Below are 24,097 nucleotides of genomic sequence, written 5' to 3'. Positions count from 1 at the left end.
TCCTGCTCTCAGGGAGCACATCTCAATGTCAACAAAACGAAGGACATGGTCATCAAATTCAGGAAGTGTAGCAGAGGACATGCCCTGTCTACATCAATGGGGGTGAAGGGGAAATGGTCGAGAGCTACAAGTTTCTAGGTGACCAGTTCGCCAACAACCTATCCTTGACCCTCCATGCTGATGCTATAGTTAAGAAAGCCCACCAATGCTTCTACTTTCTCAAAGACTAAGGAAATTTGGTACGTCTGCTACAACTCTCATCAACTTTTACAGATGCACCATAGAAAGCATTCTTTCTGTTTGTATCACAGCTTGGTATGGCTCCTGCTCTGCCCAAGACCGCAAAAAACTACAAAGGGTCGTGAACGAAGCCCAGTGCATCATGTCAACCAGCCTCCCATCCACTGACTCTGTCTACACTTACTGCTGCCATGGCAAAGCAGCCAGCATAATCAAAGATCCCATGCACCTTGGAAATAATTTTTTCCATCTTCTTCCGTCAGGAAAAAGATACAAAAGTGAGGTCACATACCAACCGACTCAAGAACAGCTTCTTCCCTGCTGCCATCAAACTTTTGAATGGACCGACCACGCATTAAGTTGATCTTCTGCACTCTCTCATTTCCTTCCCTATGTATGGTATGCTTTGTCTGCAATAGCTCGCCAGAAACAATACTTTTCACTGTATCCCAATACATGTGACAATAATAAATCAAATCCAAAATAAGGTATTAATAAACAAGAAATGTTCCACCTGCATTCCTGGACATTCATACCAACCAGCACAGGACCGATTATACAAACTCAATGGAATATGACTGAAACAAACCAGCAAGCCTGATCCACCTAGCTAATGCTCCCTGGCAGGAAGGTTTGATTTACATAGAACGAACATTTGGAACTAACACCATCGCAACTCTATCCCCACCTTCTGCATGGACAGTGGCACTTTCCCAAAGCTCCATCTGACCAAGGTCACAACACAGGCCTTGCACAGGTACAGTTTGGCCAGTCCCCAAAACTCTGTTCCTGCATCATGGCTCAAGCTTTGCCTGTAATATTGCCATTATACAGGAACATGCACTCCCCAGGCCCTGCTGTAGGGCTGTCTGCACTGCTGCCATTGCATGGGGTCCTGCACTTTACCCCAGCCCTGTCTGCATTGCTGCCACTGCATGGGGTCCTGCACTTTACCCCAGCCCTGTCTGCATTGCTGCCATTGCATGGGAACCTGCACTTTACCCCAGCCCTGTCTGCATTGCTGCCATTGCATGGGAACCTGCACTTTACCCCAGCCCTGTCTGCATTGCTGCCACTGCACAGGATCCTGCACTTTACCCCAGCCCTGTCTGCATTGCTGCCACTGCACAGGACCCTGCACTTTACCCCCAGCCCTGTCTGCATTGCTGCCATTGTACAGGATCCTGCACTTTACCCCAGCCCTGTCTGCATTGCTGCCACTGCACAGGACCCTGCACTTTACCCCCAGCCCTGTCTGCATTGCTGCCATTGCATGGGATCCTGCACTTTACCCCCAGCCCTGTCTGCATTGCTGCCATTGTACAGGATCCTGCACTTTACCCCAGCCCTGTCTGCATTGCTGCCACTGCACAGGATCCTGCACTTTACCCCAGCCCTGTCTGCATTGCTGCCACTGCACAGGACCCTGCACTTTACCCCCAGCCCTGTCTGCATTGCTGCCATTGTACAGGATCCTGCACTTTACCCCAGCCCTGTCTGCATTGCTGCCACTGCACAGGACCCTGCACTTTACCCCCAGCCCTGTCTGCATTGCTGCCATTGCATGGGATCCTGCACTTTACCCCAGCCCTGTCTGCATTGCTGCCACTGCACAGGACCTTGCACTTTACCCCAGCCCTGTCTGCATTGCTGCCACTGCACAGGACCCTGCACTTTACCCCAGCCCTGTCTGCATTGCTGCCACTGCACAGGACCCTGCACTTTACCCCCAGCCCTGTCTGCATTGCTGCCATTGTACATTTGCCCGGGGTCTTTCCTGCCGCCCCGCGAGCGGGCTCGCAAGGAGAGAAGGAAAAGTTTAAAAGGGGTATTCCTCGACGCGCCCAGCCCCGAGGACAGTCAGTGTAACCGGTTCATTACCTCCTGAGGTGCGGGAGCGCCGGTCGCAGCTTCACCGACAACTATCCCTCACCCAGCCGGCCCCCTGCGCGCATGCGTCTCGGCGGTGGCCGCGCATGCGCCACGCACACAGACCCCGCCCACTCTTCGGCGTGGATCGCGTCACCCCTGACCCCCTGAGCACGCCCCTTTTCGCGCATCACCAGCCCTGGCACGTGGACCAGTGTTCCCAACGCTCCCGGATTGCCCGGGAGCCTCCAGGAATCCCTGTGGCATCATCAGTTCTGTCAGTGATTTCAAGGGGAGGCAGTGCCATAGTGGTATCACTGGGCTAGTAATCCAGAGACCCAGGCCAATGCTCTGGGGGCTCAGGTTCAAATCCCACCGTGGCAGATGGTGAAATTTGAACTCAGTAAAAAACTGGAATTAAAAGTCACAGTGGCACTGCTACCTCACAGCGCCAGGGGCCCCAGTTTGATTCCCAGTTTGGGTCACTGTCACGAGCTTTCAGAGTGCTGCTCCTTCATTGACTCACCTGATGAAGGGGCAGGGCTCCGAAACCTCGTGCTACCAAATAAACCTGTTGGACTTTAACCTGGTGTTGTGAAACCTCTTACTGATTTCAAGAAGAAATTAGATGTAGCTCTTGGGGCTAAAGGGATCAAGGGATTTCGGGGGGAAGGGGGCATCAGGATATTGAATTTAATGGTCAGCCATGATCAAAATGAATGGTGGAGCAGACTCAAAGGACTGAATGGCCTACTTCTGCTTCTAGTTTCTATATTAAGATGTGAATGTTAGGGGGCTTAGTGGGGTAAATACATGGGGTTACAGGAATAGGGTCTGGCTGTTATATAGTGACACTCAAGCGTCCTCAAGACACTCCAGGCTTTGTTAGGAGTATGTTGGAATAGTCAAATCTAGACATGACAAGGACATTGGGGAGGGTTTCATAACAAATGAGGTGAGGCAGAAGGGGTGTGACAGAGATGGACAGAGATGGTGTGGATATGTGGTCGGAAGCCCACCTCAGGGTCAAATATGAAACCTGACTATTCCAACATACTCCTGGCTGGCCCCCCACCTTCTACCCTCCATAAACATGAGTTCATCCAAAGCACCCATCACCCTGCGCTCACTGCGCTTACAAAGGCTCCCAATTAAGCAACACCTTGTTTAAAAATTCTCAACCTGGTTTTCAAATCCCTCCACAGCCTCAACACTCCCTATCTTTGTAATCTCCTCCAGTCCCACAAACCCCCTGAGATATATGTTCATCTAATTCGGGTGTACTGCTGATCTTAATCGCTCCATCATTGGTGGCTCTGCCTTTGGAGTTTGTCGTGGTTTTTGTTTTCCCAATATTTAGTTGGCGGAAATACTTGCTCATCCAGTAGAGGACATTGGATGGAAGTCTGACAAGGATTGGGAAAAGATTTGGGAGAGTAGACTGCTTGCAAGGAGAGGCATGATAGGAAGAGAATGGGTTCAATGGAGGATAAAGAGAAAAGAAAGTGTAAAAGGGAGAAAAAGTGGAATGATCAAAGGCTGGGAATCCTGTGGCGAGTAACTCACCTCCTGACTCCCAAATCTTGTCCACCAAGCACAAGTCAAGAGTGTGATGAAATACCCTCCACTTGCCTGGATAAGTGCAGCTCTGACAACACTCAAGAAACTCAACACCATCCAGGACAAAGCAGCCCGTATGATCAGTGTACCATTGGCTACATTCAACCTTTTCAGTCTCCACCACTGATGCTGAGGAGAAAGAACTTGACCAACATTATTCAGATTCGTTTTCTCCACCATTCAGTAGTTTCAGTTTGACTTGATTTGATTTGATTTATTAGCATACAGTGAAAAGTATTGTATCTTACGCGCTATACAGACTCAGCATACCATTCATAGAGAAGGAAAGGAGAGAGTGCAGAATGTAGTGTTACAGTCATACCTAGGGTGTAGAGAAAGATCAACTTAATGTGAGGTAGGTCCATTCAAAAGTCTGACGGCGGCACGGTGGCACAGTGGTTAGCACTTCTGCCTCGCAGACTCAGGGACTCAGTTCAATTCCAAACTCGGGTCACTGTCTGTGCGGAGTTTGCACTTTCTCCCCGTGTCTGTATGGGTTTCCTCCGGGTGCTCTGCTTTCCTCCCACACTCCAAAGATGTGCGGGTTAGGTTGCACCGACCACAATCCCACCCAGGCCCTATCCCCATGACTCCATGCATTTACCCTAGCTAGCCCCCCGAAACTAAGAGACAATTTTGCATGGCCAATCCACCTAACCCGCACATCTTTGGAGTGTGGGAGGAAACCGGAGCACTCAGAAGAAACCCATGCAAACACGGGGAGAATGTGCAAACTCCACACAGACAGCGACCCAAGCTGGGAATCGAACCCGGGTCCCTGGCGCCATGAGGCAGCAGTGCTAACCACTGTGCCGCAGTGAGAGTAGGTTTGGCTGGGAGAATTACAATGGCAGACATCCGGAATCTTGGGGTCACGCTAAATGACCCTAGTGTCAGGGGGTAAATGTGTTGGGTTATGGGGGTAGGGCCTGGGTGGGATTGTAGTCGGTACAGACTTAATGGGCTGAATGACCTCCTTCTGCACTGTAGGGATTCTATGTACAGGAGCAATGTACCTTTAAATCAAGAAAGAAATGCCTGTTTGAGCTATTTCTTACACAAAGTCATTACCCTTGGCAGGCAGCCAACATAGAAAGCACAATACGTGCAGACTGGAAGTTGTGCGTCCTGCGATTTCAAAATATATCTAAAAAAATAACCCCACTGGCAGCTTCTTATCAGTGCTATTTATTTAAGTTCTATTTGTTTGTGTCACAATCGGATTTCATTTCAAGATTCGGAGTTCGAGAGTGTCAAATCGTTTTGGAAATTGTTTATCCTGACATTTCACAGAAAGGATGAGACGCAGGAATCTTTGAAAAAAAATTTTTCCATCACCTGACGGCACAATTTTTTTTGTCCCTTTCAACCCACAGACATTTCTCACCGTCTAAATCACCCGGTCTTCCTTCAGGTCGGGCTATTGGACTTGTCTCCTGCCTGTCCCAACACATGCCAAGGGAAGCAATCTGTTCATATCCATCAAATAAACCAAAATACAGCGGATGCTGGAAATCTGAAATAAAAATAGAAAATGCTGGATAAGCCCAGCGGGTCTGGCAGCATCTGGGGAGCGAGAAACAGAGTTAATGCTTCAAGTCCAGTATGACCCTCCATCAGAACAGCCCTGAAGAAGGATCATACAGACTCGAAAAATTAACTCTGTATCTCTCCACAGGTACTGCCAGACCCACTGATCTTATCCAGCATTTTCCATTTTTTATTTTTGTTCATATGCCTCAGACGGCAAGCGTGAACCCAAGATCCTGGATGTTTGCCATTATAATTTTCCCAGCCAAACCCACATTCACTGCGACACGGTGGCACAGTGGTTACCACTGCTGCCTCACAGTGCCCCAGGGATCTGGGTTTGATTCCCGGCTTGGGCCGCTGTCTGTGCGGAGTTTGCACGTTCTCCTCATGTCTGCGTGGGTTTCCTCCGGGTGCTCCAGTTTCTTCCCACAGTCCAAAGATGTGCAGGTTAGGTGGATTGGCCATGGTAAATTTCCCCTTAGTGTCGGCGGTCTAGCTAGGGTAAATACACGGGATTATGGGGATAGTGTTTGGGTAGGATTATGGTCGGTGCAGACTTGATGGGCCAAATGGCCTCCTTCTGCACTGTAGGATTCTATGATTCTTTGTCCTCAGCCTCCCATGTTCCTTCAATGAAGCTCTAAGAGACAGCACCACTTCTTTTGATTCAGCGCTTTATAGCCTTCCGGACTCAAAATTGGGTTCAACAATTTCACACCATAACCAGTTTTCACATAGCAGTTGTTGGTGGTGATTCCATTGTTGCCATTGTTAGTGTCCTGGACCAGAACCCCAAGTTACACAATGAAGCCAGACTAGACCCCAACAATTTTCTATTTTGGCATAAATATGAGGAGAGGGCTTTCCACTCCAGGAGTAATTCCACTGACAAATTGGGGATCTTTTATAGTAAAACAAACTTAATTTAATAACAATTTAACCATAATGCTAATAAATGAAGCAGCTTAACCATTAACAGTTGAACTATATTTAAAAATGAAAGGAAGCAACTTTAGTTTCTAGCTTATTTTATTTATTAGTCACAAGTAGGCTTACATTAACACTGCAATGAAGTTACTGTGAAATTCCCTTAGTCACCACACTCCGGTGCCTGTTCAGGTCAATGCACCTAATCAGCATGTCTTTCAGACAGTGGGAGGAAACTGGAACACATGGAGGAAACCCATGCAGACATGGGGAGGACATACAAACTCCACACAGACAGTGACCCAAGCCGGGAATCGAACCCGTGTCCCTGCGCTGTGAGGCAGCAGTGCTAACCATTGTGCCACCATACTGCCCCATGACTGTTCCAGTTCCAAATATGCCCCATTCATGCGTAGATCAAAACCGTTTTCAAACAAATACAGTTAGCAAACCCAGGCATACTTGCTATAAATCATGTTAACAGTCTTGAAGCTTTCAGAGAGAGATCATGTACTAGAAGCATAAAAAATCCTTCAAACTTCAAGCAGGCTTCAGCTGCAAGTAACTGCTTTCTGCAAAAGTTTTTTCCCCCTCTGCTACGGACCCAGCTCTTCATCTTAACCACATCATTACATGACCTTGTCAGTCACTGTAATCAGAATTCCCAGGGGAAGTTAAGTAAATGAAAGTCCATTAACTCTAATTAAAATAGCCACTTGAAAAGCTAAAATAAGTAATTATCCTGTTTTCCCAGCCTCTGAATTGCATTCCTCCCAGACATACCGACTACCTGTAGAATACATTTTTAAACATTCCTCTTAAACATAATATATATATCTGGAACAATGACACTACCATCATCACACCATTCACACCTCCTCTAAACCCATGTTTTATTTCTTTACTTGCCTCATTGTCATCCCCTTGCATCTTGCACCATCATCCTTTTTGTCTTTCAATCTCCATGGCAAGCTACATAAAATGTTATCATTTATTATGAGGTGAGTTGAAAACAAAAATAGAGAGGTCATCTTTCAGTTATACAGGGAATTGCTGAGTACTATGTATAGTATTTCTCATTCAATGAAGGATGTAAATGCATTAGAAGCAGTTCAAGAAAGTTTACTAGAATCTTAACTGGAATGTTACAAGAAAAGATTGGATAGCTAGACTTGCTGGTGTTTAGAAGCATAGGAGGTGACTTCATTGAAATAAATAAGGTCCTGGGGGGGTCTTGGCAAGGCAGATGTGGAGAGGATGGGTCCTCTTGTGGGAGAATCTAGAACAAGGAGTCATTGTTTCAAAATAAGGGGTTGCTCATTTAGGACAGAAATGATGAGAATTTTTTTCTTTCGGAGTCTTTGGAACTCTCTGCCAATGTACTATTAAGCACAGCTTAGGGAATTGCTAGTTAAACATGTTGCATCGGTTGTCCTAAAAAGACAACTAAAAGGAGACTGCTGGAACACTTTGGGGCAAGAGCTTCTTGTAGGTAAGCAGCACTGAGGAAGTGTCTTATAATAAATTGGCTTGAACCTAAAAGACCAGTCTGGATTGATTCTTCCATCACAACCATTGCGAGTAACACTCTCTTCCTCAAAAGGCAGTGGAAACAGAGCATTTGAATACTCTTAGGGCAGAGCCAGATGGCTTCTGGATAAGCAAGGGGGTGAAAGATTATCGGGGTATACGGGAATGTGTAGCTGAGGTTACAATCAGATCCATTCAAGCTTGACCTGAGCTTCTGGTCTGCAGCCATTTTAATTTTTTCATTCTGCTCTTTCTATCCTTGGCCTGCTGCACTTCTCCTGTGAAGCTCACAGTGTGCCCGGGGAATGTCACCTCAACTTTAGACTTGGCACTTTGCAACTTTTCGTATTGAACCCTGAGTTCAATAACCGCAGACCATAACCTCTGCCCCAGTGTTTTGGTTGGCAACTGTTTGTCATTATACTGCTTTTTCTACTTACATCTCATAGAATCATAGAATCCTACAGTGCAGAAGGAGGCCATTTGGCCCATTGAGTCCACACTGACGACAATCCCACCCAGGCCCTATCCCCATAACCCCATGCATTTACTCTAGCTAGTCTCCCTGAAGCTAAGGGGCAATTTATCATGGCCGATCCACCTAACCTGCACTTCTTTGGACTGTGGAGGAAACCGGAGCACCTGAAGGAAACCCAAGTGGACATGGGGAGAACGTCCAAACTCCACACAGTCAGTGACCCAAGTCGGGAATCGAACCTGGGTCCCTGGTGCTGTGAGGCAGCAGTGCTAACCACTGTGCCACCGTGCTGCCCTAGACTTAACTTCTGCTTCTTGTCCCACCACCAGTCCCCTTTGCCTTACATCTTTTAACATTTAATCTCTCTTGGCTTCCAGCCTATCACCCTTTCCTTTTGCTCTTTCCTTCCCTCCCCCCTTCTGCTGTCTCTGTATTTGCTTCAAACCTGCTACACCTCTAACTTACTCTATTTCTGATAGACGATCATCACCTTGAAACATTAGCTCTGCTTCTTCCTCTACAGAAGCTGTCTGGCCCGTTGAATATTCTTTGCTGCCCACACCATGCATGCGCAGTTGTACGCTGATGATAAGCCCAGGTTAGCAGCCACCATTTTTCTAGGGGACTATATGTAGTGGGACTCATTCATGGTCATATAAGTTATTCTTTCTACATTTTCCATTTTGGTTGTTTCATTGTTAAGCTTTCAGCGTTACAATCAGATTCATCATGAAATCCACAGCTTTATTTTTTGTCGTTGGTTTTATCACCGTCAGAGCCTCTGGAGGAGGCTCATAACACAATCAGGTTTTTGCTGGCACTGTGTCTGCTGCCAATAATATGATTGGTTTCTGCACATGGATGATAAGTGCACAGACCGGTATCAGTGGCCATCTTGCTTTGGCAGGAGACACATGTTGAATATGTCCAACACTTTCTATTTTCATTTCACCAAAACAAATTTTCTGCGCATTACTCCATTACTGCTTGTGGGATCTTGCTGTGAACAAATTGGCTGCTACATTTCTTGCATTAAAACAGTGACTACACTTCAACAGTACTTCATTGACTGTAAGATACATTTGGACATCTTGAGTTTGTGAAAGGTACGATAGAAATGTAAGTCTTTCTTTCTCAATTAGATGTTATTTTGTTATCTGATAAAGTGGTTGTGTAAGAGGGGGATTAAACTAGATTCTAATTTCTTAAAGGAAAACTTCTCTCTTATATATGATTTCCAACGTCCTTTCCTTCCGATACTGCTGCCATTGTTTGAGAGATTGTGTAAGGTGTATGTTTGTGTTGGGGAGGGGAGTACGAGGTCAGAAATTCCAAGATATATTGTGAAGTTAGACGAGACCAACTATTTTCTATTTTGGCATCAGTGTGGGGATACAGTGTTTCACTCTGGGTGTGATTCCATTGACACGCTCGGAAGCTTTTATCAAAACAAACTTTATTTAACAATACAGTTTAATTATTAAAGAAATGAATTAGCTTAACATTTACCAATTGAACAATACTTAAGCATGACAAGATACAGTTCTTAACTGCTAACCCATTTCAATTGGTTCCAATTCAAGCAGCATTCCTCTTATAAACTCAAACACCTCTTCAAAATCAGATAGTAACACACAGGCTTACGTGCTTGGACTTGTTAACAGTCCTAGAGCCTTTTGAACACCTCTGGAGAGAGAGAGAGAGAGACCTGTCTTCTGAGAGCCCAAAATAGCAGCCTCCAGAGAGAGACACCTCCTGCCTTGTTCAGAACCAGGCAGCAACTGCTGCGTTTCCCTGTAAGCTTGGCTCCTCCCTTTATCGCAATAACTGTCTCTGTCAATCAACCTGATCAAAACCCAACTCTGAAACCCCTGGGGATAAACAAATAAACAACAAATGCATTAACTCAGATTAAAACAAACACACCTCTGGCTAAAATCAATCATTCGGCTGAATTCTCAGCATATGAGCTGCCTGGTTTGCAGACAAATCAGCACCATGTAAAACAGAGCTGAATTTTAAACATACCCCTCACACAAAACATGATACGAATACATTTCTTAAAAGTATCATCACATTTCTTGCATTCATTTTGGTTTATTTTTTTAAAAGCATTTGTAATCTCATTATCATGCACCATTCTCCAGCCAAGAATGTGACTCATCCTGTAGTCTCTACCAACAGTATTTAATAGAATTGTTAAAAATTGAGAGATATCGATAGCGCAATTAAGGAGAAACTGTTTACAGTGACGGGGAAGTGGGGAGTTTTGGGGGGGGAGGGGGGTGGAGGTGGCTATGTAGTAACCAGAAGATACTAATTCAAGATAATAGGTAAAAAGAACCAGAGGAAAAGTGAGAATTTTTCTTACACGGCGAATTGTGATCTGGTACACACTGCCTGAAAGGACGTTGGAGACCCATTCAATAGGATCTTGCAAAAGGGAACTGGGTCTCTACTTTAAAAAAAAATGCTTTGCAGGACTATGGGGAACAGGCAGGGGAATAAGCAGATAACTCATTCAAACGTGACACAGGAGCAATGGGCCGAATGGCCACCTGCAATGCTGTCTTATTCTAGGAATCAAATGTCAAGATTAGTAGGGAGGGACAGAAAATCAGAGTAACAGTCGTGTCGCCTTATCTTCAAGGCTCCTTATAATCCTTGGCTAAGGCTCAGAGGTTAATTATCTGTCCTCTCCACCAGAGACAGTTTATGACAAAGAGTCCAAACTTGGAAGAAGAACTTAACTGAGAGAAAAATAAATACGTACTATAAAAAGAATATTCTAATAATATATGATAAATATAGGCACATAAATCACAGTTTCTCAGAGTGAATTTGGAACATTTGACCCAAACATTTTAAGGGTTATTATGGAACAAATAGTACTTATGGTAAAAAAAGACATTAAACTCAGTTTTCCTACTGTGTGAGAACATGTTGAAGCAGAGTACATAAAGACCACCCACCTAGTGCCCACATTCCTGCTGGAGTTAGTTTAGAATTGTGAAGACTTTGCAGCAAATAAACAGGTCATTCGGCTCAGAGATCTGCATTGGTGTGATGTAGGTCTGAAGTAGTGCAAAGATATAGATCTTTCCTGGTTGGTGGCGGCACGGTGGCAAGCACTGCTGCCTCACAGCCCCAGGGACCCAGGTTCGATTCCCGGCTTGGGTCACTGTCTGTACAGAGTCTACACGTGTTTGGATGTGTTTCCTCCGGGTGCTCCGGTTTCCCCCCACAATCTGAAAAATGTGCTGTTCAGGTGGATTGGCCATGCTAAATTCTCCCCCAGTGTACCCGAACAGGCGCCGGAGTGTGGCGACTAGGGGATATTCACAGTAACTTCATTGCAGTGTTAATGTAAGCCTACTTGTGACATCAATAAATAAACTTTAACTTTGGTGTTTATGTGCCACACATTCTTCCCACCCCTATTTCATCTCACTCCATCAACATTCTTTTTCTATTCTTTTCTCCCTCATATATTTATCTAGTTTCCTCTTAAACACATCTCTGCTATTCGCTTCAACTACTCCCTGCGATAGTGAGTTCCACATTCCAACTATTCTCTAGATAAAGAGATTTCTGCAGGATTTTAGTCCCCTATCTTAATACCGCTCCGTGTGGCCCAGTGTCAAATTCTGTCTCTGAAGTCGCTTGGGACGTTTTGTTAAATGCTGTATGAATGCAAGTTAGAACATAGAACAGTACAGCACAGGTCGCACAGGCCCATGATGATGTGCCAAACATGATGCCAAATTCAACTAATCCCTTCTGCCTGCCCTTGGTCCGTATCCCTCTATTCCTTGCATATTCATGTGCTTATCTAAAAGCCCTTTAAACACCCCTATTGTATCTGCCTGCATCACCACCCCCTAGCAGTGCGTTCCAGACACCTACCACTCGCTGTGCAAAAAAACTTGCCCCTCACATCTCCTTTGAACTTTCCCCCTCTCACCTTAAGTGCATTGCCCCCTAGCATTAGACATTTCAACTCTGGGAAAAAGATTCTGACTGTCAACCCTATCGATGCCTCTCATAATTTAATAGACTTCTATGTTGTTGTAATGCTATAACTCATTTGATAAGTTTACTGAGGTGGTAAAGCAAAATATTCCAACTCTTCTAATTTAGTGAACCAAATTAGTATCTAGCATGGGGCCACGAAAAGCACTTATTGGATTAGAAATTCACTTTTGGCAGGAATACGGAACGGGCTGTATTTATGTTCCACCTGAAGCATTTCGTGCCAAACCACAACTGCTGCTTTCATGGGATGTGGGCATTTCTGCAAGGCCAGCATTTGCTGCCCATCCCTAATTGCTCTTGAACTAAGAGACTTGCTGAGCCATTTCAGAGGGCAGTTAAGAGTCAACCACATTGCTGTGGCTCTGGAGGCGCATGTAGGCCAGACCAGGTAAGGATGGCAGATTTCTTTCCCTGAAGGGCATCAGTGAACCAGATGGGTTTTTACGACAATCGATTATAGTTTCATGGTCATCATTAACATAGAATCCTACAGTGTAGAAGGAGGCCATTCAGCCCATCAAGTCTGCAGCAACTCTCTGATAGAGCATTTTACCCAGCCCCTATCCCCGTAACCCGATATATTCACCCACATATTTACCCTGCTAATCCCTTCTCTCTTCATATTACTAGCTTTATATCCAGAATTATTTATTTAAATTCTACCAGCTCCCATGGAGGCCCCAGAGGATTAACCTGTGGCTGCAGGATCTGTGTGTAGTAAACCTGTTCCTTCCGGTTCCACATAAAGGTAATCTTTTCTTTAAAAAAATGTGCCAATTTTGAGTCAGAATCTAGAACCAATTTCATTGTAAAGTTCTGAAACAGGTATTCACAAATTTAGCAGTGGGACCAATCCTTGAGTCGATTGGATACAGGTCCCACTGTTACAATGCTGAGACTTGTACCCATTTTATGCCCTCACAGATGGTGCATATCTGCACCAGCTTCCACACCTGGTTGCTGAACTTGAAATGGGGGTTTACCAGACTCTAAAATGTTTCGGATAAACCCAAAGATTCTCTAAGCGCATTTACCGATGTAGCCTCTGCAATATACAATTTCATTCTTTGAATTTGAAACACTATAAAGAACGCACCTTAAATAGCTGTCAGATGGAGGAGTAGACTGAGACCCAGAGTGCGCAGTCCCGTGTTCGTGGCACATACACTTTTTATAAAGTCAGCTCAGAGGAATTTGGCCCTTTCTTAACAAATCGGTGATAGTGCCATCAGCTCACGTCACTGGAGCTTTGCTTAGATTGGCTATGAGCTAAACGGGACATGGTCAGATGAGTTGACCATTCTGTCAGCCTCTTCCTGTATGAATGAACTAAAGTACTTTTGGAGCAGGCTGCCTGGACCACAGCCAATGGAATGACTGCAGCTTTTCACATACAAACAACGCTACAGCAGATACCTTTCTTGTTCGCAGTCTCGGGAGGTTGAAGGACTCTTGTGTTGTAGTTTTTCTCTGCACTTAAAGGGAGCTACACATACAGGGGCAGCCAAATAAATCCTTAAAGGGCCTTTATTAAACTGTTTTGTTTAATTGCTTCTATATGTTTGAGAAAGTGTGTGTGGATCATAAGTTGAAGTAAAGTAAAGTTTATTTATTAGTTACAAGTAAGGCTTACATTAACACTGCAATGAAGTTACTCTGAAATTCCTCTAGTCGCCACACTCCGGCGCCTGTTCAGGTCAATGCACCCAACCAGCACGTCTTTCAGACTGTGGGAGGGAACCGGAGCACCCGGAGAAAACCCACGCAGACACGGGGAGAACACGCAAACTCCACACCGACAGTGACCCAACCCGGGAATCAAACCCGGCTCCCTGGTGCTGTGAGACAGCAGTGTGAACCACTGTGCCACCGTGCTGCCCTCGTGTGATTTTGTGGTTCCTCACCGACAACAAGGAAAGGAAGGAAGGTAGGAAAGACAAAAGGAGAGGGGGACAGGGGTGACTGGCTCACATTTCCACAGCACCATGCACAACCTCAGATCCTTACAGCCAATGCAGCACTTTTGAACTGTAGTCACTGTTGTAATGTAGGGGGTGGTTTGCACACAGCAAATTCCTACAAACAACAATGTGATATAAGAATATAATAACGTAAGAACTAGGAGCTGGAATAGGCCATTTGGTCCTTCAAGACTCCTTTGCTATTTAGTGAGACCCTGTCTGATCCTCTACCTTAACTCCGCCTTCCCATGCTATCCTGTATCCCTCAATTCCCTTTGTATCCAAAAATCCGACCACCTCTGTCTTGAAAATATACTCAATGGCCTGAATTTCTTTGCCTGTTGGGGGTGGGTACTCTGTGGGCCCTGAAGCGGGCGCAAAATGCACTCCAGGTCGTGGTCGGCCCTGGCATGTGATTTCAGCCTGATACACGCACTGTGAAAGTCTGAGCACTGCCGGAGAGGGCAGGAAGAGGGCGGATGCCAAGGAAAAGGGAGGATGTGGGCTGACGTTTCCAATCTGCTCCCTCGGGGGACAGCCACTTGCGGAGCTGTCTCAGTGAGCTGTGTCCTGTGAAAAATAAATATCAAAGGGAAAAACTACGTCATGTGTGTCTGGGTGGCACAATCATAGACAGACTTCTGTCTGTCTATGATTGTGCCACCCAGACACACATGACGTTAGGGGCGGCACGGTAGCACAGTGGTTAGCACTGCTGCTTCACAGCTCCAGGGACCTGGGTTCGATTCCCGGCTTGGGTCACTGTCTGTGTGGAGTTTGCACATTCTCCTCGTGTCTGCGTGGGTTTCCTCCGGGTGCTCCGGTTTCCTCCCACAGTCCAAAGATGTGCGGATTAGGTTGATTGGCCATGCTAAAATTGCCCTTAGTGTCCTGGGATGCGTAGGTTAGAGGGATTAGTGGGTAAATATGTAGGGATATGGGGGTAGGGTCTGGGTGGGATTGTGGTCGGTGCAGACTCGATGGGCCGAATGGCCTTTCTCTGTGCTGTAGGGTTTCTAAGATTTCTAAGATTTCTAAGACTTCAATCCCCAGACACATTCGTTAATTTTCTTTGAGCCCTGACATTTTATTCCGAAATAGATCGAGGTTGAGGCTTAAACATAAAGGCCGCCTGGCCAACCAGTTCTACCATTCAGTAAGATCATGGCTGATCTGATTGTGGTCTCAGCTGCACTCACCAGTCTGTTCCTCACATAATCCTTGACTCCCGTGTCGATTAAAAATCTGTCTAACTCAACCTATAAGGAAAAAAAAATCTCCTCGTCTCCATCTTCAGGGAGACCTCTTATTTTAAAATGTATGTGTCCCCTAGTTCTGGTCTCTCCATAGTAGGAAACATCCTCCACCCTGTCAAACCCCCTCAGGATCTTATACATTTCAATAAGATCCCTCTCATCCTTCTAAACTCCAGTGGATATAGGCCCAACTTGTTCAACTTTTCTTCATAAGCATTTAAGGAATGAAGTGGGTCAGCCTTCTCTGAACATTTTTTCTTGAATCATAGAATCCCTACAGTGCAGAAGGAGGCCATTCAGCCCATTGAGCCTGCCCTGACCACAATCCCACCCAGGGCCTATCGCCAAAATCCCATGCATTTATCCTAGCTCATCTCCCTAACACTAAGGGGCAATTTAGCATGATCAATCCACTTAACCCGCACGTCTTTGGACTGTGGGAGGAAACCGAAACACCTGGAGAAAACCCACGCAGACACGAGGGGAATCTGCAAACTCCACACAGACAGTGGCCCAACCCGGGTCCCTGGCATTGTGAGGTAGCAGTGCTAACCACTGCGCCACCGTGTCGCCCTATCACAATTATAACCTTTTTCAAAACAGGAGAGCAAAACTCTACCAGCACGGTGGCACAGTGGTTAGCATTGCTGCTTCACAGTGCCAGGGACCTGGGTTCGATTCCTGACTCAGGGTGGGTGTCCTCCGGGTGCTCCAGTTTCCTCCCACATTCTGAAAGACGTGCTGGTTGAGTGCATTGACCCGAACAGGTACCATACTGTGGCGACTAGGGGAATTTCACAGTAACTTCATTGCGGTGTTAATGTAAACCAATGTGACTAATGTGACTAATGTAAAGCAATGTGACTAATAAATAAATAAAGTTTATACGCAGTATTCCAGTTTCAATTCTCTCGTTCTTCTAACCTCCATGGAAAACAGATCAGATTTTCTCAATCTCTCCTCAAAGGTCATGCCAGGAACCAGTCTAATGAGTCTTCACAGCTCTCTCAATCTAGGACAAGTATGTCCTTCCTTAGGTAAGGAGACCAAAACTGCACGGTGCTCCAGATGTGGTCTCACCAACACTGCCTATAAATGTAATGAAACTTCTTCACATATCTATTTCCATCCTGTTGTAACAATAGCTAATTCACCATTTGTCTTCCTAATTGCTTTCTGCAATTACAGGTTAAGTGTCTGAGATTCAATTGCCTCGGAACGCAAATAGTTTGAGAATGAGCAGGGATTAGTTCTGTTGGTTAAGGGATAAATGTGGGCCCGAACATGAAGGGAAATACTGGCTTTGGGATCTTTTACATCCACCTGAGATGGTAGATGATGCCTCAGATTAACGTCTCATCTGAAAGAGGGCTCCTCTGACAGTGCAGCACTCCCTCCCGCTCATGCACTTTTAACCCTCCAGTAAGGACTGTAAGTTGCGGAGCTTTTACTGCTGGGTTTGTTGCTACTTTATTCATGGTATTGGCAGAATTATTTTTGATTGAAGGTCAATAACTTGTACGTTATTTAGAGAAGATTTGTGCAAGATATTTAGAAAATCACTCTATGTTCCCAACACTCTGTGTTCTTCTGTGTGTAACAACATTTAATCCTCTCTGGTTTAGACAGACTATTTGTGTTATTATTTGTCATCATGCATTTCTGATCATTGACAATACTTACATTAGCATTTGTTTAAAGGAGCAGATAGTTTATAAATCTAACCCTTTGTCAAATCTAAAAGATAAGCAAACATTTTTGTATATTGTCAAAAAGGAATTATACACATTAAGAAAGGTTGAACAAGTTGGGACTCTTGTCTCTAAAGGAGAAAAAGAACTTGCATCTATATAGCACCTTTCACAACGTCAGGACCTTCCAAAGTGTTTCACAGTGTGCAGAACATTGAAATAAGGGTAGGTCATTCGGCCCATCGAGCCCATTCAGCCACTGTAATGTAGGAAACTGGCACACAGCAAGCTCCCACAAACAGCAATGTGATAATGAAGAAGAGTCACGCGGACTCGAAACGTTAACTCTGTTTCTCTCTCCACAGATGCTGACCTGCTGAGTCTTCCCAGCATTTCCTGTTTTTTATTCTTGCACACCCAGGTCCCTCTGCGTATCTACACCCTTTATGGTTCTGCCATTTATCGTATAGCTCCTCCCTACATTAGTTCTACCAAAATGCATCAGTTCACATTTATCAGGATTGAACTCCATCTGCCATTTCTTTGCCCAAATTTCCAGCCTATCTATATCCTTCTGTAGCTTCTGACAATGCTCCTCACTATCTGCAAGTCCTGCCAATTTTGTGTCGTCCGCAAACTTACTGATCACCCCAGTTACACCTTCTTCCAGATCGTTTATATAAATCACAAACAGCAGAGGTCCCAATACAGAGCCCTGTGGAACACCACTAGTCACAGGCCTCCAGCCGGAAAAAGACCCTTCCACTACCACCCTCTGTCTTCTGTGACCAAGCCAGTTCTCCACCCATCTAGCCACCTTCCCCTTTATCCCATGAGATCCAACCTTTTTCACCAGCCTACCATGAGGGACTTTGTCAAACGCTTTACTAAAGTCCATATAGACGACATTCACGGCCCTTCCCTCATCAACCATTCTGGTCACTTCTTCAAAAAACTCCACCAGGTTAGTGAGGCATGACCTCCCTCTCACAAAACCATGCTGGCTATCGTTAATGAGTTTATTCCTTTCTAAATGCGCATACATCCTATTTCTAAGAATCTTCTCCAACAACTTCCCCACCACGGACGTCAAGCTCACCGGCCTATAATTACCCGGGTTATCCTTCCTACCCTTCTTAAATAACGGGACCACATTAGCTATCCTCCAATCCTCTGGGACCTCACCTACGTCCAGTGACGAGACAAAGATTTGCGTCAGAGGCCCAGCGATTTCATCTCTCGTCTCCCTGAGCAGCCTTGGATAGATTCCATCAGGCCCTGGGGATTTGTCAGTCTTTATATTCTCTAACAAACCTAACCTAACATTCTCTAACAAACCTAACCTAACACAAACCTAACCTCCTCTGAACTGCCTCCAATGCCACTACATCTTTCCTCAAATACGGGGACCAAAACTGTGCACAAAACTCCAGGTGCGGCCTCACCAATGCCTTGTATATTTGCAATACTTCCTAACCTTTACATTATATTCCTTTAGCTATAAATGCCAACATTCCATTCACTTTCTTTATTATCTGCTGGACCTGCATGCTAGTTTTCTGTGACTCATGAACGAGGACACCCAGATCCCTCTGCACCGGAGCACCCCAAAGTATCTCCCCATTTAGATAATAAGTCGCATTCCCATTTTTCCGACCAAAATGCATGACGTTTCTTCTGAAAAACATTTGACAGAGGCCTTTAAAGTTATGAAAAGATTTGAGTGGGTAGATATAGAGAAAATATGGGTCCACTTGTCCAAAATGAGGAGCGTTCAAAATAAGACAGTCACTAATAACTCTAGTAGGGAACTGAGGTGAAATGCCTTTACTCAGAGCATGGTGAAAATGTAGAACTTGCTACCATGTGCAGTAGCTGAGGAAATAGAACAGACACATTTAAGGGGTTAGAAATGATGGACATACTCAGCAGATCAGGCAGCATCCGTAGAGACCTGAAATGCTACCTCTGTACCTCTCCACAGATGCTGCCTTACCTGTTGAGGATATCTGGCACCTTTCTGTTTTTATTTCAGATTTTCAGTATTTTTCGTTTGTACATTAGAGGGGAAGCTAGATAAATAGACGAGGGAAAAGGCAAGCAAGGGAAATATTGAAAGGTGAGATGAATGGGGAGCTGGAAGGATTGTGTGGAGTATAAACTCTGTCATAGACCAGCCGGGACACACGGAATCCTTGGAAGCATTCTTTCTTAAAGTGTACAAACTTCCTGTTTACCTAATAACCACTCATTGACAATGAAGTGCTGACATATGAGATTTTGTACAATGCAATGTCCTTCAAGGAAGGAAATCTGCTGCCCTTACTGTCTATACATGGCTCCAGTCCCACAAAAAACAGGGCTGACTCCAATTAACCTCAGGGGAAAAGAAAGCATAACTGGCATTTCTGTATCACCCTTCACTACTTCAGGATGTCCCAACCCTTTATTGCCAATTAAATACTTTTGAAGGGTGGTCACTGTTGCATTGTGGAAAACGACCTCTAGGAGCCATTCAGTTAAATTGATATCACCTTCTCGAGGGCAACTAGAGGTGAGCAATAAATGCTACTCTTGGATTAGCACCCACACCTTGAGAATCCTGGGGCAGCTTAGTGGCACAGTGGTTAGCACTGCTGCCTCACAGAGCCAGGGACCCAGGTTCAATTCCCAGCTTGGTCATTATCCGTGCAGAGTCTGCATGTGTCTACATGTGTTTCCTCCAGGTGCTCCAGTTTTCTCCTACAGTCCAAATGATGTGCGGATTAGGTGCATTGGCCATGCTAAATTCTCCCTCAGTGTACCCAAACAGGCGGCGGGGATTTTCCCCGTAACTTCATTGCAGTGTTAATGTAGGCCGACTTGTGACACTAAGAAATAAATTTTAGAATGAATATATTTAATAAAAACTAAAAAACAGATTACCTGCTCAATATCACATTGTTGTTTATGGATGTTTACTGTGTATATATTGGCTTCCATGTTCCCTACATTATAACAGTGACCTTATTTCAAAATTACTTCTTAATGAAACATTTCGGACATAATTAGATCATGAAAGGTGCTATATAAATACAAGTAGCATGATTACTATTGACCAAGACAGCAGATTGGATTGAAATTCTGATGGTGAGGCCACTATTTGCAGACAGAATGGAGATTATTGGGTGGCTGCACCTGTCAATCACACCTACCGGCTGCAATGGGATTGATTCTATGCTCCAATGGAATTTTCCCATATTTTCCTAAAGTGTCAGGCTCTGACTGAAAACCAGTGTGCAGCTCTCCAGCTGCACTGCACAGTTTTATTCCAGATCTTGAGCCTCTCTGATAATTAAACATCAGTATTATTCTGGTGGGGCGGGACCTGGTGGAGCTGGCAAGGACAACTCCACAGAGATCGGGGGCACCATTGTTAAAGGGAGCCCAGATCAGCACAGAAACTGAACTGCCCCACGCTACATCCACCCCCCCCATCCCCATGTACACATTAGGACCCCTCTTGCAAGTGACAGGGCTCCCCCTCTCCCACCAATCCTAGCAACCCCCCCATTCCCCACAACTACTGGCACCCGAAACCCACCACCACAGTCTCAGTGGCACTCTTCCCCCTCGCAGGCATCAGTCCTCCCCAACATATAAGGGGAACCCTCCCATGAGGCTGCCCAGAGGGCCTGCCCATGGCACTGGCCCCAGCACAGGTTGGCACTGCAAATCCAGCAGTGCCAACCTGTGCTAAGGGGCATTGCCAGGGCACTACCAGGTACGTTCCTCTCCCCCTGGGGGCTATACTTACCTTTGCAACCCTGGGAGATCCTTTCGACTAAATCACATTTTTCAATAGTCAGGTCGGTGAGGTTTGCATATTCAGTGAGGGGGGGGTATCATGTGGCAGGGGGGCTGGCTAATGACATTAAAATGTATGCCAAACCATCAAAATGAGGTGCTCTCCTTTTGTGCGTGTGAACCTTGTGACTTCACCAGTGAGGGTCGGGGAAAATTAGGAATCTCGACCTCGCCAGTGAGACTTACACTTCCCGATTCTTTCCGTATTTTCCACCCACGTCAGCGATCCCACGCACCGCTAACACGGGCTCAAAATCACCCTCTTAACTTGTAGAATATAACTATCCTCCACTCACTGCATTTGCTGGAGAAATCAGCCTGCTTTAATTGGGAGAATTTACTGCAGTTCCAATCATGAGTTCTGTTTGCTGTAGTTTGTACAGATGCTTCTTAAATAAGACTTTAGGTAAATAGACTTGGTTTTCTTTGCTGTTTTCTATAACATGCAACATTTGTCGTAAGTCCTGCCTCCACTTTCAAATCATCATCTGACAGGATGGTGTCAGTGAGTCTCCCTTTTGCTACTGCCGTTGATACTGAGTTACGGAAATCCCTAACCCACTCCACATAGCAAAATTGGACCACAATGAGATTCAACCATTGTTTCTTCCCAAAATACAATGGGTGGGATTTTCCGCGCAATCCACCACATGTTTCGCGGAGGCAGCCTGCCATTGGCCGACGGCGGGATCTTCTGATCCCGCCGTGTTGAATACACCGCTCGCCGCTGGGAAACCTATGGCAGGTGTACGTCATCAGCGGGACCATAGATCCCGCCAACATGAACAACTGGAAAATTCTGGCTATAGCATTCAAAATGTTATAAGTGGGAACTTTATATTTGACTAGAATGGAAATGACAAATAGTTTGCTCTTTATGGCAACATATTAATTTCTTTGGTCAGTGTACACATTAAGAAGTCTCACAACACCAGGTCCAACAGGTTTTTTTGTAATCACGAGCTTTCAGAGTGCTGCTCCTTCATCACTCACCTGATGAAGGAGCAGTGCTCTGAAAGCTTATGAATTCAAATAAACCTGTTGGACTTTACCCTGGTGTTGTGAGACTTCTTACTGTGCCCACCCCAGTCCAATGCCGGCACCTCAGCATTAAGGAACACAGTCAGACACTAATTCCAGGCAGATTTTTGTAAAGGTATCAGTGATAGAATATTTTTTTGGTGGTTATTAACATAAGCAAATCTCGTTTATCTCTATTAGCTCCCCTTTCCTCTTCACATTAAAAAATTCTAATAACCAATAAATTGTGCTTAACTCTCATTTGTAAATGATGTGCCACTTTCAGAGTAATAGGCACCTTTGCTTTTGAATGCCACCTTCTTAATTCATGGCACTGAGTAAACTGATTTGGAGATGTGATGGTCCTATATTAATATGTTAATTTGATTTTTAACCATGACATCCCAATTACTTAACTGTAAAGATATTGTGGAGCATCTGTGGTCACGTCAGACCACACTAGTTATGTTAGACAAGTGTAGAACCTTGGTTAGACCACACTAGTTCAGTCAAAGTTGTGGAGGATCTTGGTTAGACCACACGTGGAGCACTGTGAGCAGTTCCTCTCACCATATTATAAAAAGCAGACAGAAGCACCGGAGAAGGTTCAAAAAAGATTTACTAGAATGGTAGCAGAACTGAGAGGATATATCCATCAGGGAAGATTAAACAGTCTTCAGCTCTGTTCTCTAGATAAGTGAAAATTGAGGAGTAACCTGATAGAAGGTTTTAAAATTATGAAGTGGTTTGACAGGGTGGATGTAGAAAAGATTGCAGGTGAGGCCAAAACTAGAGAACATAAATATAACATAGTCCATAATAAATTCAATCGGGAAGTCTACGATCCAGCGGAGGGCAGCAGAGTGGCAAAGCTGATTGGCTGTTGGCATGGAAAAAAGGGAGGCGATGGCCGAGTAGTATTGTATTAATCCCGAAACTCAGGTAATGTTTGAGGGATCCGGGTTCAAATCCCGCTATGGTAGATGGTGGAATTTGAAATCAATAAAAAAAAATCTGAAATTAAGAACCTACTGATGACCACGAAACCATTGTCAGTTGTCAGAAAAGCCCATCTGGTTCACTAATGGGTGACATGGTGACACAGTGGTTAGCACTGCTGCCTCACAGTGCCAGGGACCTGGGTTCGATTCCCAGCTTGGGGCATCGTCTGTGTGGAGTTTGCACATTCTCCCCATGTCTGTGTGAGTTTCCTCCGGGTGCTCCGATTTCCTCCCACAGTCCAAAGATGTGCGGGTTAGGTGGATTGGCCATGTTAAATTGCCCCTTAGTTTCAGGGGGACTAGCTAGGGTAAATGCATGGTGTCATGGGGCTAGTGCCGGGTGGGATTGTGGTCGTGAAGACTCGATGGGCTGAATGGCATAGAGCTATTATAGAATTCTATGATAAGCTCTATGATAAGCTAATTCAGGAGAAATATCTTTTACCCAGGGAATGGTTGGAACATAGAACTCGCTGTCACAAGGAATGGTTGAGGTGAATTTTTTTTAATTCATTCATGGGATTTGGGCATTGCTAGCTGGGCCAGCATTTATTGCCCATCACTAATTGTCCTTGAACTGAGGGATTTGCTCGGCTATTAAAGAGTCAACTACATTGCAGTGTGTCTGGTGTCACATGTAGGCCAGACTAGGTAAGGACGGCAGATTTCCTCCTCTAAAGGACATTAGTGAACCAGATAGGATTTTACAATAATCGGCAATTATTTAATGGTCATCATTAGACTTAAATTCCACCTGCCATGTTGGGATTCGAACTAGGGTCTCAGCGCATTAAGCTGGGTCTCTGGATTACTAGTCCAGTGACAATTCCACTATGCCATCACCTCCTCCTATAGATGCATATATGGGGAAGCGAGATAGGCACGTAAGGGATTATAAGGATATGTTGGTGAAATTAGGTGCAGTAGGGTGGAAGAGGAATCTTTCAAACAAACACTAACATGGGCCTATCAAGTCAAAACGCCTGTTCCTGTGCTGCAAACACAGTTCAATACATTCAAGTGACTGGTCTCTTGAAGAGAGTTTTGCATTATGAGGAAAGATTGGGTTGACTGGACCTGTATTCACTGG

General features: G+C 45.1%; 2 protein-coding genes across 2 annotated transcripts in view; both read right to left on the bottom strand.

Moving 5' to 3' along the window:
• aco1 (aconitase 1, soluble) overlaps window positions 1-2,274 on the bottom strand; it is a 63,738-nt gene extending 61,464 nt beyond the window's left edge. Inside the window, exon 1 of the mRNA XM_078214034.1 lies at window positions 2,122-2,274. The gene's annotated coding sequence lies outside the window, so the exon portion shown is untranslated. The remainder of the gene's footprint in view (window positions 1-2,121) is intronic.
• A 7,359-nt stretch (window positions 2,275-9,633) lies between these two features.
• Window positions 9,634-24,097, bottom strand: part of LOC144494748 (leucine-rich melanocyte differentiation-associated protein) — a 30,691-nt gene continuing 16,227 nt past the window's right edge. The window contains exon 6 of the mRNA XM_078214033.1: window positions 9,634-10,068. Coding sequence (XP_078070159.1) covers window positions 10,034-10,068 — 35 coding nt within the window. The 3' untranslated portion in view covers window positions 9,634-10,033. The remainder of the gene's footprint in view (window positions 10,069-24,097) is intronic.

The sequence above is a fragment of the Mustelus asterias genome, chromosome 6, assembly GCF_964213995.1.
Source record: "Mustelus asterias chromosome 6, sMusAst1.hap1.1, whole genome shotgun sequence".
Lineage (NCBI taxonomy): Eukaryota > Metazoa > Chordata > Chondrichthyes > Carcharhiniformes > Triakidae > Mustelus > Mustelus asterias.
Note: the sequence above shows the minus strand (reverse complement) of the source record. Positions and strands in the feature narration are given on the sequence as shown.